Source organism: Salvelinus alpinus, chromosome 25 (genome assembly GCF_045679555.1).
Source record: "Salvelinus alpinus chromosome 25, SLU_Salpinus.1, whole genome shotgun sequence".
Lineage (NCBI taxonomy): Eukaryota > Metazoa > Chordata > Actinopteri > Salmoniformes > Salmonidae > Salvelinus > Salvelinus alpinus.
In genome coordinates this window covers 15,317,458-15,332,595 of record NC_092110.1, presented here as the reverse complement: position 1 = coordinate 15,332,595, position 15,138 = coordinate 15,317,458, and the positions used below count along the sequence as shown (strand labels likewise).

Here is a 15,138-nt window from a genome sequence, read left to right as displayed (position 1 = left end):
AACTTCACTAGAAGTAAATGCTAGCCAGTTAGCTAGTTAGAATAAGCTGCTATGAGTGCTGGCTATCAACCATACTACCAGATCGTCTGACGTAAAATACATTAAAAAGATAACTTAACTTAATTGCAGTTGTAAATGTTTCCACTTGTGACTGGTAGCTTTACAGTTAATAGGGGCATCCCGAGTGGCGCAGCGGTCTAAGGCACTGCATTGCAGTGCTAGAGGCATCACTACAGATCCAGGACAGAGATGAGGAGAAATGGGCATAAGTCATTAGAGACAACTACATCTGTCAGTCAAAAATATATTTCCCTCAATTAACACAATTAATTCTTTATAGTCCATTGACACATACAACTGTCAGTATATCAAAGTTAAATGTATTATCTTTAAATTTGACTTCGTATGACTGTATTTCTGAGTATCATATTATTTAGCAGTGCACAGTTGTTACAATTCTCCAGCATTCCAATGTAGTATTTAAGTTTTCTATTTTGACTGCTCCCTGACTGCCTATGTGTGTTATGTTATCCAATAGGACACATGATGTGCCATGGGGTGACACAGCTGTCAGATATTATATCCCAGTGTGATTCAACAACCTGGCCCTGTAGTGAAAAACAGACCATAAGGGCACTTTTAGCCGTACTAAAGCTCAGTGCAGTGAGCACACACCGTCACCCTCCACCAAATTTCACACCAACCTCCATCTCTAAACATCAACACTGCTCTGTATCATGCCATTGTTTCTAAAACACACACACACACACACACACACACACAAACACACACACACACACACACACACACACACACACACACACACACACACACACACACACACACACACACACACACACTGTTTCAGTCCAACTGTCCCACACTTCCACACACTGTCAGTCTCTATTCACACACTTGCTATCTGTTTCAGTACAACACTCACACAAACATACTGTCCAGTCAGAAACAAGGATGAGGTGGATGTCCAGGTTAAGGAGGGTTTAATTTGAGATGTTGGATAACTTTATTTACTATTATGTATTGATTTATTTTTTATGCTTTACTGAGATGCACACTGCACAGAACACCGGAAGGATTATTACTGAATTATCACAGTGAATTATTGTAATGTTTGTTTATGTGTCAATTAATCCCATAAGGGATGGGTTGCCAACTGGCGATTTGACAGGAAAATAAAATGTAATTCATTCATGTCTCCAGCCCGCCTAGCTACTCACTGGACCCCTACGATCACGCGGCTATGCATACCTCTCAATATGCCTTATCCATTGCTGTTTTGGTTAGTGATTATTGTCTTATTTCACTGTAGAGCCTCTAGCCCTGCTCAATATGCCTTAGCTAACCCTTTAGTTCCACCTCCCACACATGTGGTGACCTCACCTGGTTTAAATGATGTTTCTAGAGACAATATCTCTCTCATTGTCACTCAATGCCTAGGTTTACCTCCACTGTATTCATATCCTACCATAACTTTGTCTGTACATTATGCCTAGAATCTATTCTACTGTGCCCAGAAACCTGCTCCTTTTACTCTCTGTTCCGAACGTACTAGACGAACAGTTCTTATAGCCTTTAGCTGTACCCTTATCCTACTCCTCTGTTCCTCTGGTGATGTAGACGTTAATCCAGGCTCCGCAGTGCCTAGCTCCACTCCCATTCCCCAGGCGCTCTCATTTGTTGACTTCTGTAACCGTAAAAGCCTTGGTTTCATGCATGTTAACATTAGAAGTCTTCTCCCTAAGTTTGTTTTGTTCACTGCTTTAGCACACTCTGCCAACCCGGATGTCCTAGTCATGTCTGAATCCTGGCTTAGGAAGACACCCAAAACCTCTGAAATTTCCATCCCTAACTATAACATTTTCCGACAAGATAGAACTGCCAAAGGGGGCGGCGTTGCAATCTACTGCAGAGATAGCCTGCAGAGTTCTGTCTTACTATCCAGGTCTGGGCCCAAACAATTTGAGCTTCTACTTTTAAAAATCCACCTTTCCAGAAACAAGTCTCTCACCGTTGCCACTTGCTATAGACCACCTTCTGCCCCCAGCTGTGTCCTGGACACCATATGTGAATTGATTGCCCCCCATCTATCTTCTGAGCTCGTGCTGTTAGGTGACCTAAACTGGGACATGCTTAACACCCCGGCCATCCTACAATCTAAGCTTGATGCCCTCAATCTCACACAAATTATCAATGAACCTACCAGATATAACCCCAAATCCGTAAACACGGGCACCCTCATAGATATCATCCTAACCAACCTGCCCTCCAAATACACCTCTGCTATCTTCAACCAGGATCTCAGTGATCACTGCCTCATTGCCTGCGTCTGTAATGGGTCTGCTGTCAAACGACCACCCCTCATCACAGTCAAATGCTCCCTAAAACACTTCAGCGAGCAGGACTTTCTAATCGAACTGGCCCGGGTAATCTGGGAGGATATTGACCTTATTCTGTCAGTAGAGGATGCCTGGTTATTCTTTAAAAGTGCTTTCCTCACCATCTTAAATAAGCATGCCCCATTCAAAAAATGTAGAACCAGGAACAGATTTAGCCCTTGGTTCACTCCAGACCTGACTGCCCTTGACTAGCACAAAAACATCCTGTGGCGTACTGTATTAGCATCGGATAGCCCCCGTAATATGCAACTTTTCAGGGAAGTTAGGAACCAATATACACAGACAGTTAGGAAAGCAAAGGCTAGCTTTTTCAAACAGAAATTTGCATCCTGTAGCACAAACTCCAAAAAGTTCTGGGACACTGTAAGGTCCATGAAGAATAAGAGCACCTCCTCCCAGCTGCCCACTGCACTGAGGCTAGGAAACACTGTCACCACCAATAAATCCACGATAATTGAAAATTTCAATAAGCATTTCTCTACGGCTGGCCATGCTTTCCACCTGGCTACCACTACCCCGGTCAACAACCCTGGACCCCTCACAGCAACTTGCCCAAGCCTCCCCCATTTCTCCTTCACCCAAATCCAGATAGCTGATGTTCTGAAAGAGCAGCAAAATCTGGACCCCTACAAATCAGCCGGGCTAGACAATCTGGACCCTCTCTTTCTAAAATTATCCGCCAAAATTGTTGCAACCCCTATTACTAGCCTGTTCAACCTCCCTTTTGTATCGTTTGAGATCTCCAAAGATTGGAAAGCTGCTGCGGTCATCCCCCCTCTTCAAAGGGGGAGACACTCTAGACCCAAACTGCTACAGACCTATATCTATCCTACCCTGCCTTTCTAAGGTCTTTGAAAGCCAAGTCAACAAACAGATCACCGACCATTTCGAATCCCACCGTACCTTCTCCGCTATGCAATCTGGTTTCAGAGCTGGTCATGGGTGCACCTCAGCCACGCTAAAGGTCCTAAACGATATCATAATCACCATAAATAAGAGACAATACTGTGCAGCTGTATTCATCGACCTGGCCAAGGCTTTCGACTCTGTCAATCACCACATTCTTATCAGCAGACTCAACAGCCTTGGTTTCTCAAATGACTGCCTCGCCTGGTTCACCAGCTACTTCTCAGACAGAGTTCAGTGTGTCAAATCGGAGGGCCTGTTGTCCGGACCTCTGGCAGTCTCTATGGGGGTGCCACAGGGTTCAATTCTCAGGCCGACACTCTTCTCTGTATACATCAATGATGTCGCTCTTGCTGCTGTTGAATCTCTGATCCACCTCTACGCAGACGACACCATTCTGTATACTTCTGGCCCTTCCTTGGACACTGTGTTAACTAACCTCCAGACGCGCTTCAATGCTTACAACTCTCCTTCCGTGGCCTCCAATTGCTCTTAAATGCAAGTAAAACTAAATGCATGCTCTTCAACCGATCGCTGCCCGTACCTGCCCACCCATCCAGCATCACCATTCTGGACGGATCTGACTTAGAATATGTGGACAACTACAAATACCTAGGTGTCTGGTTAGACTGTAAACTCTCTTTTCAGACTCACATTAAGCATCTCCAATCCAAAATTAAATCTAGAATTGGCTTCCTATTTCGCAACGAAGCATCCTTCACTCACGCTGCCAAACATACCCTCGTAAAACTGACTATCCTACCGATCCTTGATAAAATAAAAATCAAATTTTATTGGTCGCGTACACATATTTTGCAAATGTTATCGTGGGTGTAGTGAAATGCTTATGTACCTAGCTCCAAAAGTTCAGTAATACCTAACAATACAAAACCATACACGCAAATAAAATAAAAAATTTAAGAAAATAATTAAGAAACATGGAAATATTAAAACAAGCAATGTCAGAGTTTGGAATATGTGTCACGACTTCCGCCGAAGTTGGTCCCTCTCCTTGTTCGGGCGGCGTTCGGCGGTCGACGTCACCGGCTTTCTAGTCGCCACCGATCCATGTTTAATTTTCGTTTGGTTTTGTCTTCATTATACACACCTGATTTCTATTCCATTATTATGTTCCTTATTTAATCCTCTGGGTTCCCTCTCTGTTTTGTGCGTTATTGTTTGTCATGTGGGTTCTCGTTGTTCGTGCTTGTGTTTATTGTATATGTTCCTTGTTGGAATCTTACCTTTTATTGAGTAAATCTTGGATTATTACTCAGAACTGTGTCCTGCGCCTGACTCTGCATTTATTCAATTTTACTAACGACCTCACAGAATAACGCACCTGATTATGGAGTCAGCAGGTACAGCCAGCCCTCTTTCCCCAATAGAGGAGCGTGTTCAGCAGCACGCGACCATGTTACAGAGTCTCGGTACAGCCATGGATCGCGTGCTGCAAACAATGGACCGATGGGAGAGAGGGGATTTTCCACTCCCCCCTTCGACATCCTCCCAGCTCCCACAACAACCGACCCAGAGATCTACACTTCCTACATCATTAGAATCCAGTGGGATTCGACTCTCGCTCCCGGGAGCATATGATGGAACGGCTGCCGGGTGCCAGGGTTTCCTTCTCCAGCTGGAGCTCTACCTGGCAGCTGTTCAGCCAGCCCCCTCAGGACGCGAGAGAGTGAGCGCCCTCATCTCTTGTCTGACTGGAAAAGCACTAGTCTGGGCCAATGCTATCTGGAGAGAAGAAGGACTGACATTGGACAATTACGAAGATTTCTCCCGGTTTTCGATCATCCACCGGAGGGGAGAGCTGCGAGGGAACGCTTGTTCCATTTAACATTTTAAAGTGACCAGTGTTCAATGACTATGTACATAGGGCAGCAGTCTCTAAGGTGCAGGGTTAAGTACCAGCTGGTAGCCGGGTAGTAACAGTGACTAAAATCAGGGTACTGGGCGGAGGCCGGCTAGTGGTTGATATTTAACAGTCTGTAGGCCTGGAGATAGAAGCTGTTTTTCAGTCTCTCGGTCCCAGCTTTGATACACCTGTACTGTCTCTAACTTGTAGATGGTAGCAGGGTGAACAGGCATTGGCTCGGATGGCTGAGGTCCTTAATAATCTTCTTGGCCTTCCTGTGACACTGGGTGCTGTAGATGTCCTGGAGGGCAGGCAGTATGCACCCTGTGAATACGTTGGGCTGACCGCACCACCCTCTGGAGAGCCCTGCGGTTGCGGATGGTGAGGTTGCCGTACCAGGTGGTGATATACCCCTATAGGGACAGGATGCTCTCAATGGTGCATCTGTAGAAGTTTGTGAGGGTCTTAAAGACTGTGCATAATCAATCCGACATCTGCATTGGCCGTACAGCATTCACTGCGATGCGGCCTCCACAGAAGTCAGAGCATTCATACTTCTTGCTCTTCGGGGAACTGTCAGGGACCTGTCATGTTATTCAGGTCCAGAAAATTACTTTCTGAGCACTTCTACAATGGCAAATACACAACTGTTCAAAAGTTTGGGGTCACTTAGAAATGTCCTCGTTTTCCATGAAAACATACATGAAATGAGTTGCAAAATTAATAGTAAATATAGTCAATACGTTGACAAGGTTATAAATAATGATTTTTAATTGAAATAATAATTGTGTCCTTCAAACTTTGCTTTCGTCAAAGAATCCTCCATTTGCAGCAATTACAGCCTTGCAGACCTTTGGCATTCTAGTTGTCAATTAGAAAGAAACATAGATCAGGATTTTCTTCCAGACCTATTTTAAAGAGATAGTTTACCTACATTACAAAATGTTTGTGTCCTTACCTTGAAAGCAGTCTATGGACACGGAGAATGCAGTATATAATTTGGTTACCCACTGCCATCAACTATTAATAGTAGTATCTCCTTTGCAGAATTTTGGTGTAGTGGTAACACTCTTAGGCACGTGGTGCATACAACTTTCTACCTGAGAATAGGAATCAATCCCTGCTTCCAACCTTCCCACTATTTCTCCCATTTTCCTGTAACCCCATCTCATTTCATTAATGTCTCAATTACATGTCAAACCACCTAAAAAATGTGTTTAAATATTAGCATATTTTACATTTCATTCCCCCAAAATCTCAAAGTAACAGTCGTCAAATCTGGAGTGTTCATTTAATGTCCAAAGCATCCCGGATACATCTGACCTGTGATTTTTATTTTATGCATTTTCCACCCTGGTCATAGGCCTAAGGCCATGTCAAAATACTGGACGTAGAATTGCAGGAAATTAGCTTTAAAACAGTAAAATGTTCCTGGGGGTTGTTTCAGGGGGCAATGAAATTAAAATCTCACTCCAAGCTTTCTTGCTACAAAAGTTGGCAACCCTGGGTTTGAGTGTGTCAAGAACTGCAAAGCTGCTGGGGTTTTCACGCTCAACAGTGTCCAATGTGTATCAAGAATGGTTTACCACCCAAAGGACACCCAGCCAACATGAGCCAGCATCCCTGTGGAATGCTTTTGACACCTTGTTGAGTCCATGCTCCGACAAATTGAGGCTGTTCTGAGGACAAAATGGGGTGCAACTCAATATTAGGAAGGTGTTCCTAATGTTTTGTACACTCAGGTATACATATTAATATGTCATGTCAACAATTTCCTTAGCCTATAATCCTGGCTGACATCCTATTGAGTGCAATTTATATTTTTAATCCCGTGTTAACATTCTCAAGATCTATAATAGGCTATTCTGCTGATATAATTTCATGATAATAACTAAAAGTTTAAGTGCATCAATCTTGTATTGCAGATCTATTTTCCCAGCACAACACAGGCCTACGTTGTTGCATTGACAGCACGGATTGATTATTGCCGCGCAAAGAAAAATTATATTTGATTTTGTCTCGGGAATTGTTTTGAATAGGCATCGGTAGGCCTTATCTTCTGTTCCGTATAGACTGTAATGGTATAGCTGTGGAAACCAATGATTGGGCTAATGAATAAAGCTGAATTACCCTACTGTCTCCCGGGGAGACGGAGAAGTAAACAATAGAAAGCTGAGCCCTGACCTAGAGACAAAAGTCGTCTACAAGGCAGTAGTGATTGGGGGCACATCCACACTCAGTTCTAAATTGACACAATTTGTCTTTGCAAAGTTAGAATGGATACGAAAGGCAACAAACGCGCAACTTCAGCAGGCTACCGATTGCCAGACCCACCTAACGTCGCTTTGATATCACAGTCCTCCGTCTCTGTGTACAAACTTCCGCCGAACAGGACTCGAAACACCCGCGGCGGAGAGAGTCCTTGGGAGAACCCCGACTCTCGCGACCCAGTCAAACAGGATCAAGTCTGGCGCGAGTTCGTGCGTGCAGAGAGGAATGGAGTGAAAGAATGGTAATGGCTGCTTTTAGAATGCACAGCATTAATTATTTCCCTCCTTATCGTTTTTTTACCAGTCTTTCGTTAGTGCACATTTCATACAGGTAGCCCAATCTAAACCAGAAATCTTCACTGTTGTAGGCATTTAATTCAAATTCATGATACAGCCTATGTTTTCCATTTATTATTGAAGAATTAAACGTACAAATGCTGACAATGCTATTTGGTACCTAATTAAATAAATGTAGACCTTTCATTAGGGAGGTAGGCCGTAGATGACACAACTGCGTTTTAAGGGTATATACCAATGACTGTATATGAATGGACAAAGCCATAGATCACGTGACACCAATCATTCCTATGTGAAGACTCAATAGCGTATTGAAGCCAAATCTGCTAACATTATGCCTAACCTTAAATTAAGACCAACATTTAAAAAAAATGAATTTTTACGATTCAGACAATTCTGACTTTGTGGCTGTGCTACCTAGTGGAAACCCAATTGAAGTAGGTTAAGATGGTGTCTCAGGAGACATAACATGGTCACATAACATGTACAGACTGAGCTATTCCAGGAAGTGATGCTGCAGGCTAGCTCAGTGCTGCCCCTTCTCATTGAGTAACTCAATTTGAAGGCTGATTTGGGTACTTCAGGGTACTTCAGGCTGCCATTAGAAACTATATAAATTATCCTTAACTTCTTCAGGGTGCGATTTTAAAATAATCGGTTCAAGGACATACATCCGGTGTATTAGAAGGAATTATTGGTATGATTGTCGGAAGGTAGCAAACAGTAGCCTAGAGGTTAGAGCGTTGGGCAAGTAACTGAAAGGTTGCTGGATCGAATCCCCGAGCTGACGAGGTAAAAATATGTAGTTCTATCCCTGAACAAGGCAGCTAACCCACTGTTCCCCAATAGGCAGTCATTGTAAATAAGAATTTGTTCTTAACTGACTTGCCTAGTTAAATAAAGTTTTTATTATTTTATTTACACAAATATTTATGTTTTTCTATCCACTATAATGGGGGGATCCTGTTTTCTGCTAACAATGCATTAGCATTGTCGGCCTTGAGCTTCCGTGACTTCAATAAAAGGGGGCAGTCGTTCTCCCCTGGTAAAGGCAACCATATAGGCCTACAATCATAATTGTGTTTTGATCCACAGGCAGAAGAATTGGAGTTTTCTCAAGAACTATGATCAGCTGGTAAATAATTTGCCAATTTGTTATCTTGTTAAATAGTCAACTGTTTTATTTTAACACAATCTCTTGTTGATATCAATGCTGCATGATCCTGATCTAAAGTTGGTATGACCCTAAACTTTGTGCCCACTTGTCCACACAGGGTAACCACAGGGCAGAGAGCCCTTTACCAAACTATATGCCAGTGTTTTCTGACCATATCCCCAACACCACCAACCAGATGTTTGGGAGTCGTGTGTGCACACCACTGGGCAGGGAGCTGATGAGAATGGATAAGCTGTTAATTGAAAGCTATAGGAAGTGCAAGCAGGGTCCAGATATGCAGCCTTGCTAGCATCAGCAAGGAATAAGACTCACCCAAGAATGCCCACTATCAATCTCGCCTTCCAAAAGAGAGCATATCAGTTCCGTTTTAAAGGTGTATCTCATGTTCATGTCGCTAGTGATGTCTGATATGTTCCTTGAATTGAGGTTTTACTCATATTCTTTGGAGGCTTGCTTTACATTAGGAGCACCATTTTCAAGAAATCTATTGTAACTGATAGCTGCTCATGTGTTTGACCTGTGAAGAGTTTACACATTGCCAATAGATCTAGTCGAGACTCTACTTAACTCAGAAAATGATGCCATTTTTGTTAAATTTCTGTTATATTTCTCAATAAAGAAGTACTGTATATTGTAATATGGATATTATTGTGTGAACTAACTGAAGCATAGCCTATTCAACGATACACAAAAAATCTGTATTTTCATAGTGAATACTTTCAAGCTCATGGGAACTCACCCAGTTGAAGTTGACCTCAGAATTTATCATAGCGAGTCATTGGCTCTTGCCATATGTTGTGTAGATCATCCAGCTATGTGCCTCAACCACAAAATAATGCATAGGCAATATTAATAATGAAAATAGATGGTGCTATTTTCCCCAGTTATTTGGCATTAAGGCATAACTGGAGCTACACAGATGATTCATTTCATTATCAATGGGCTTGTAAGTGATGAACATATCAAAGCTATGTGAACATGATGAAATGACGGAGAAAGGGATATGCTTGAGTCTTTTAACTAAGAACTAATTTGGCAATCTGTTACTGTAAAGTAAAGGCATAGTTAATGAAATTGATTATTTTTGGAAGGATTGTTCAGAATCATACCTCAATAGGATAGAATACCAGGGGCAAGATTCTGCCAGCTATCTTGTGCAGACTCAAATGGCAACGCCATAGGCGCAATGAGGGTAGAGTGTGAGGGAGGACGCAGTCCAGGTCCCTGGCTTGGATGCTTTGTGGTGGTCCATAATTGCCCCATAGACTTGCAGTTAGTGGGGAAAATGTTAGCAGGAGATCACCACAAAGAGCAATGATTGGCTGGTACAATCTTGGAGTTAAACCTAATGTAGTCTAAATTAACATTCACCTGCTTTCATGGACTAAGGATTCACTCCTTTGGGGAGACTGCCAGAGTTCCCCAGATGTCCATTCATTCCCATCGGGGGAGGTGGTGGTACTGGCTTGTTCTGTAAAACACATCAATTTATTTTACAATTATTAGTAATATTCTCACAGTTGAAATACAATGATAATTCACTGCTTTAAATTGAATTGAATATAAGTGTATACCTCAGCATTGTGCTCAATTTTGTCAACCCATCTGTGCAGGGTTGGATCCCAGATAATCTGAGGAGGAAAATAATAACACTGTGAATCATCAAGCCACAGAGAAAAATATTAATCCACTAGTGTCTCTATATAGAATATAAATAACAGGTTCTTTACCGATTTGTCTTTGTCCTCGGGTAGATGAGCCTCCTTCTGATTAACCTCTTTTCCCCTCCAGAGAACCAGCTGAGCCAGCCACCATTGTTTGGTGTGTTCTTTAAAAGGAACGCCCTCGTCAATCTGTGGGCTGGCCCTTAAGTAAGAAGAAAGTAAATAGACCCTCTGAAGTTCACACAAGAATGACACCAAACCATTCAATCATGATGACATGTACCATGTCGCAGTGCTGCTCTGAAATGAAATATCCTTGTTGCAGGGGCCAAGGCAAGTATATATCAGATTTGGTTCAGCATCAGATTAAGGACAGCCCAGGGAATATGTATTTAATTTAACCTTTATTTAACTAGGCAAGTCAGTTAAGAACAAATTCTTATTTACAATGACGGCCAAACCCTAACCACTGACGCTGGGCCAAATGTGCGCCGCCCTATGGGACTCCCAATCACGTCCGGTTGTGATACAGCCTGAAATCGAAACAGTGACGCCTCTTGCACTGAGATGCAGTGGTTTAAACCGCTGCGCAACTCGGGAGCCCCCAAGTGGCACATACAGCAACTCATTTGCATAACAGATATTTTTGAATGTGTAGAACATTACAGGAGCATAAGAAATTGGGTGTCAAATCAAAGCTATGAGTCTATATTTGTGAGTAAAATAAGCATACATTTTTCAACCATTTTCCTTCTGAAATATTTGGCTTAAGCAGTCTTTGATTTCTGGATCAACAGATGGAAAATAGATCTTAGAAAACATCTACCAGAAAAGTTTTTAAAAGTATCAGAAATACATCAAACACAATAACGTTGATGTAAAGAACCCTGCCAACTAATATCAACAAGGACAGTATATTTTGTTTTGGAGAAATTGTTTACCTTGTGTAAGTTTAAGAAATATTGCCTTGTTCCGTTACCCACATATCATTAAGATATATTCTAATTTCTCTCCCTCACGAGGAAGGATAATTACAATTCACAAAAGTACCAAGGACTGGTAGATCTACCAATTAGTTAGTGATTTTACTGATAATAATTCATAAACAAAATTGATAAGTGATTAAAACTCGTAATTCCATTACCAAATCGGTAACGGAATTACAAAACAATCAGTAATGGAATTAATGCATCTGAATTGGCTATGGGTAATCATAGTATTCACAAACCACATTTGGGTCACCTGCTACTGTCCTTCCTTCCACTGGCATACTGTTATGTTCAGCTCATAGGCCTAACAGTTTTCTTTCTCTTTCAGTTGTCTGGTGGTAAAAGCATTAAAACAGTCTGGACAACTCCTCACTCTCTCTCTAGCTCCATTTAATGTTACCTCTCCCAGCTCTTACCGACACATACCCATGAGCCCCCTCTATTTTCATTTACTGTAACCAGCATCCTCACCCAATGAGCGCCGACTGACACCATATATCCATGAAAGTTGAAAAGTAGTTGAAATTTGGTCAGTCCACTCTGGCCTTGATGTTAACGTCTACAGATGGACCGGACTGGACCAAATCTGAACTTATCATAGACGTATGTTTCACAAGTTTGGATAGCATTTAGCTTAGTCCCAAACCATTGCATTTATCAGGAGTTGACTGGATTTACATCATGGAATGAAAATGTCTGTGCTATTGCACGTCATTACATAGTGTGGATTGTTGCACATGCATTTCTGATGTCTCTGTTCTGTCCACAGTCCTGGTATGATTTATTGTCATGATACTGCTGAATTCATGGGTGCTGTCTACGGTTTGGTACTACAGGAGAGGGGGAAGAGAAGTGCTAAAGAAGCAAGATTGAGTCTGCTAGTCACAAACAATCCTGACAAATACAGTTGATTCTACCTCTGCTCTGTCAAACTGGACATTTAGCCTGCACTTCGTCTTTCAGGTTTTTACTGGACATTGAGGCTTAATTCAACATTTCACCCAAATGTGAGGCTGAGAACTGGACAGTGCTGGTGACAAACAGACAGGTGGAAACCCAATTATCATACTGAAAAAGGAATGGGTGCTGTACTGCCGTTTTCCAAATTTTTTTCAAATGAGTGAACAGATAGTGTTAATGTGGGTGGAGGTGTTTCAGGATCAGACATTTGTTCAGATGCAGATTTTGTGTGCATATTTTCGAGCTTTTGCTACTGTCAATTTATTTCCTGAACACCTGAATCAATAAACCAACCCCTATTTAAAAAGATTGTATATGCCGGTACTTGTATAAGCTGGTAAAATCACTTGAAAGTTGACATGTTATGTGGTTATAGAAAATACAGCATACCTCACAATTTAGATAAACCAGAAGGCACATACATTTCTTTATTGTTCAACAGGTTATCATGAACTTTACTCTAGCAATATCAAACATGCAGTCTGGATGATGCGCCTTTAAATACAAAGTGGACAAGGCAGTATAAATAATACAATGTGCACTGTATGTCGTCATGTAAAATATATACCGTGTATATTTATATGTATAAAACGTGCTTTTCAGAAGCTTCTTGGATAAAGGAGAGCACTCAAAGCACACCATCACTCTCCATCTGTAATATGAGCCAGATACACACAACGTGCCAAAAGAGGAATTCTTTACAAAAATATTGGAGAAAAACATTCAAAAAGCTTCTATTGCATGTTACTGTTCAATACTTTCAGCTTGTGAATACATTTGCAGAAACTTTTCCTTCTTTTTTTTCAACAAAAATAAGTAAACTTTCGATTTCCCCCCACTTGTTGACAGGAATAAAAAACATTCTTACTACGGGTGCATTCACCAAAGGAAAGACATGTAGTCAACAACACTGAGGCCTTAGGGGCAAAACGTAAAACACATGCAACATCACACAGAAGATGGTGGAGGGGTCATCAAGTAGATTTTGAATAGAAAATAAACAGCATCATTTCTAAGTAATACAACGCTTGTGTTTCATCTCTGGTTTGCCCAGACGTACATTCAAACAATGAAGGAGTCAAGCTATGATATTAATGCTGCATAATGGTGCACCATTGCATTCAGCTGGTGCAGTAAACATTTCCCTCTAATAATTGTCATGCTGCGTGGTAAGTACATTAAGGCAATGCCAGGGTGAAGTGCTATAAGGTCAGTGTTAGCATCTGAACTTCAGCTCTATCCACCTACCAGTTTATAGTATTATTCTCTTGTGGGCGTAGTGTTCTGCAGTAGATACTTATGATGGCTTGTAATTGTAAACTGTATTATTAAAATGTCTTTGCCTCGGCCACAAGCATTCAGGTTGGCAGAGCACCTCAAATTGCTTATCTCTTGATCTCTGCTTTCCAATGAGGATTTCTGGTTAAGTGTTGTCAAGGTAAGTGCTTCAACCCTCTGTTTGGCGTAATTGAGGCTATTGTTCTGTGTTGAGTGAACATCGGGATACACAAAGCCCAAAGCCAAACCCCTTCCCATGGCCTTGAAATCCAACCGCCCCTCTCCTAAAGGAACCTGGAGAGAAGTTGCTCTTCATATGCACACAGACGACAGGTAGGTGTGTTGGCACATCGTTCATGGGTGACTAGCAGTTGAAGTGACTGGACATAACTTATAATTCGACAAGGCCAAATACTATAGGACTATCAAGGTGGAAATGGGAAGAGAAGTCTTCTGGAAGAGTGAAGTGGAATCAAAGTTGTGCAAGGAGGAAATGGCAAGTGGAACATTGTTTGTTATCAGTCTTTTGATTGCGTGTTAGGAGGAAACACCCACCACCTCGATCCTGAACCACATTCCCAAGTAAGGTTAACTGGAGAAAGAGAAAAAGGGAAACAGTATTAGTTTCTTCATAGTTTCTCCAAACCAACCCACAGTTCCGCGACATTGCCTGCACCACAGCATGCATCACCCCACATAGCACACAGCTGTCACACATACAACCACCCAGAGCCACACAACTCCGCCCAATGGATTGCATGTTTTATTGCAAAACGTCAAAAGTCATTGTAAATAAATGTACAAAACATCATATTATAACACATTCTCTTTTACATTAAAATGACTAGTCAAACTGAAACACACACAGAAGAGGTAAGTCATGATTTGTGTCGATGGCCACTTTTGGAGTCTTCTCGTCGCATCCTGGGGGCGTGTGATCTAGGAGGACTGAGGTCAGAGGGCAAAGGTCACACAGGGTTCAGGAGGAGGCTGATATAAGAAAGGGTTTACGGTTAAGGGTTTGATCATGATCAGATTCAGGAGTGTGGTAGGCGTTCCTGGAAACCTAAAAGTGTACGAAAAAATCTTATTTCCTGACATACACAACTACGAAGACTATAAGAGAACACATGAACATTTATCTTCTCAAATTCAAGTACACAAACCACCTCTTGGGCATGGTCCAAGAAAGCAGCCAATAGATTAAAGAGATATAGGAATAAACAATATTCAGAAGGGAATATCCAAGTCCTATTTCAATACAACCAAACTCACTGCACAACATGCCTTACTAGGGGTTTACCAAGGCTTTCACC

At 41.8% G+C, this 15,138-nt stretch overlaps 2 protein-coding genes and 1 long non-coding RNA gene across 6 annotated transcripts in view; 1 reads left to right on the top strand and 2 right to left on the bottom strand.

The window, feature by feature from the left end:
* Positions 1 to 7,337: 7,337 nt before the first annotated feature.
* On the top strand, positions 7,338 to 9,568 carry cimip5 (ciliary microtubule inner protein 5). The gene is made up of 3 exons (XM_071365730.1): positions 7,338 to 7,699; positions 8,850 to 8,889; positions 9,029 to 9,568. Exons 1-3 carry the CDS (start codon positions 7,464 to 7,466, stop codon positions 9,218 to 9,220), a joined length of 468 nt encoding a protein of 155 aa, XP_071221831.1. The 5' UTR covers positions 7,338 to 7,463; the 3' UTR covers positions 9,221 to 9,568.
* A 734-nt stretch (positions 9,569 to 10,302) lies between these two features.
* Positions 10,303 to 10,855, bottom strand: LOC139553427 (uncharacterized). Its single transcript, XR_011670650.1, has 3 exons — positions 10,662 to 10,855; positions 10,506 to 10,562; positions 10,303 to 10,402 (listed from the first exon to the last, which is right to left on the bottom strand). It is a non-coding gene; the product is annotated as an uncharacterized lncRNA (long non-coding RNA).
* A 2,086-nt stretch (positions 10,856 to 12,941) lies between these two features.
* The window catches only part of LOC139553425 (rho-associated protein kinase 2-like), a 44,450-nt gene continuing 42,253 nt past the window's right edge, over positions 12,942 to 15,138 (bottom strand). For 3 of the 4 annotated variants that reach the window (XM_071365726.1, XM_071365727.1, XM_071365729.1), the window contains exon 31: positions 12,942 to 14,770. In XM_071365726.1, coding sequence (XP_071221827.1) covers positions 14,701 to 14,770 — 70 coding nt within the window. In that variant the 3' untranslated portion in view covers positions 12,942 to 14,700. The remainder of the gene's footprint in view (positions 14,771 to 15,138) is intronic. The other variant, XM_071365728.1, reaches the window with a different exon arrangement.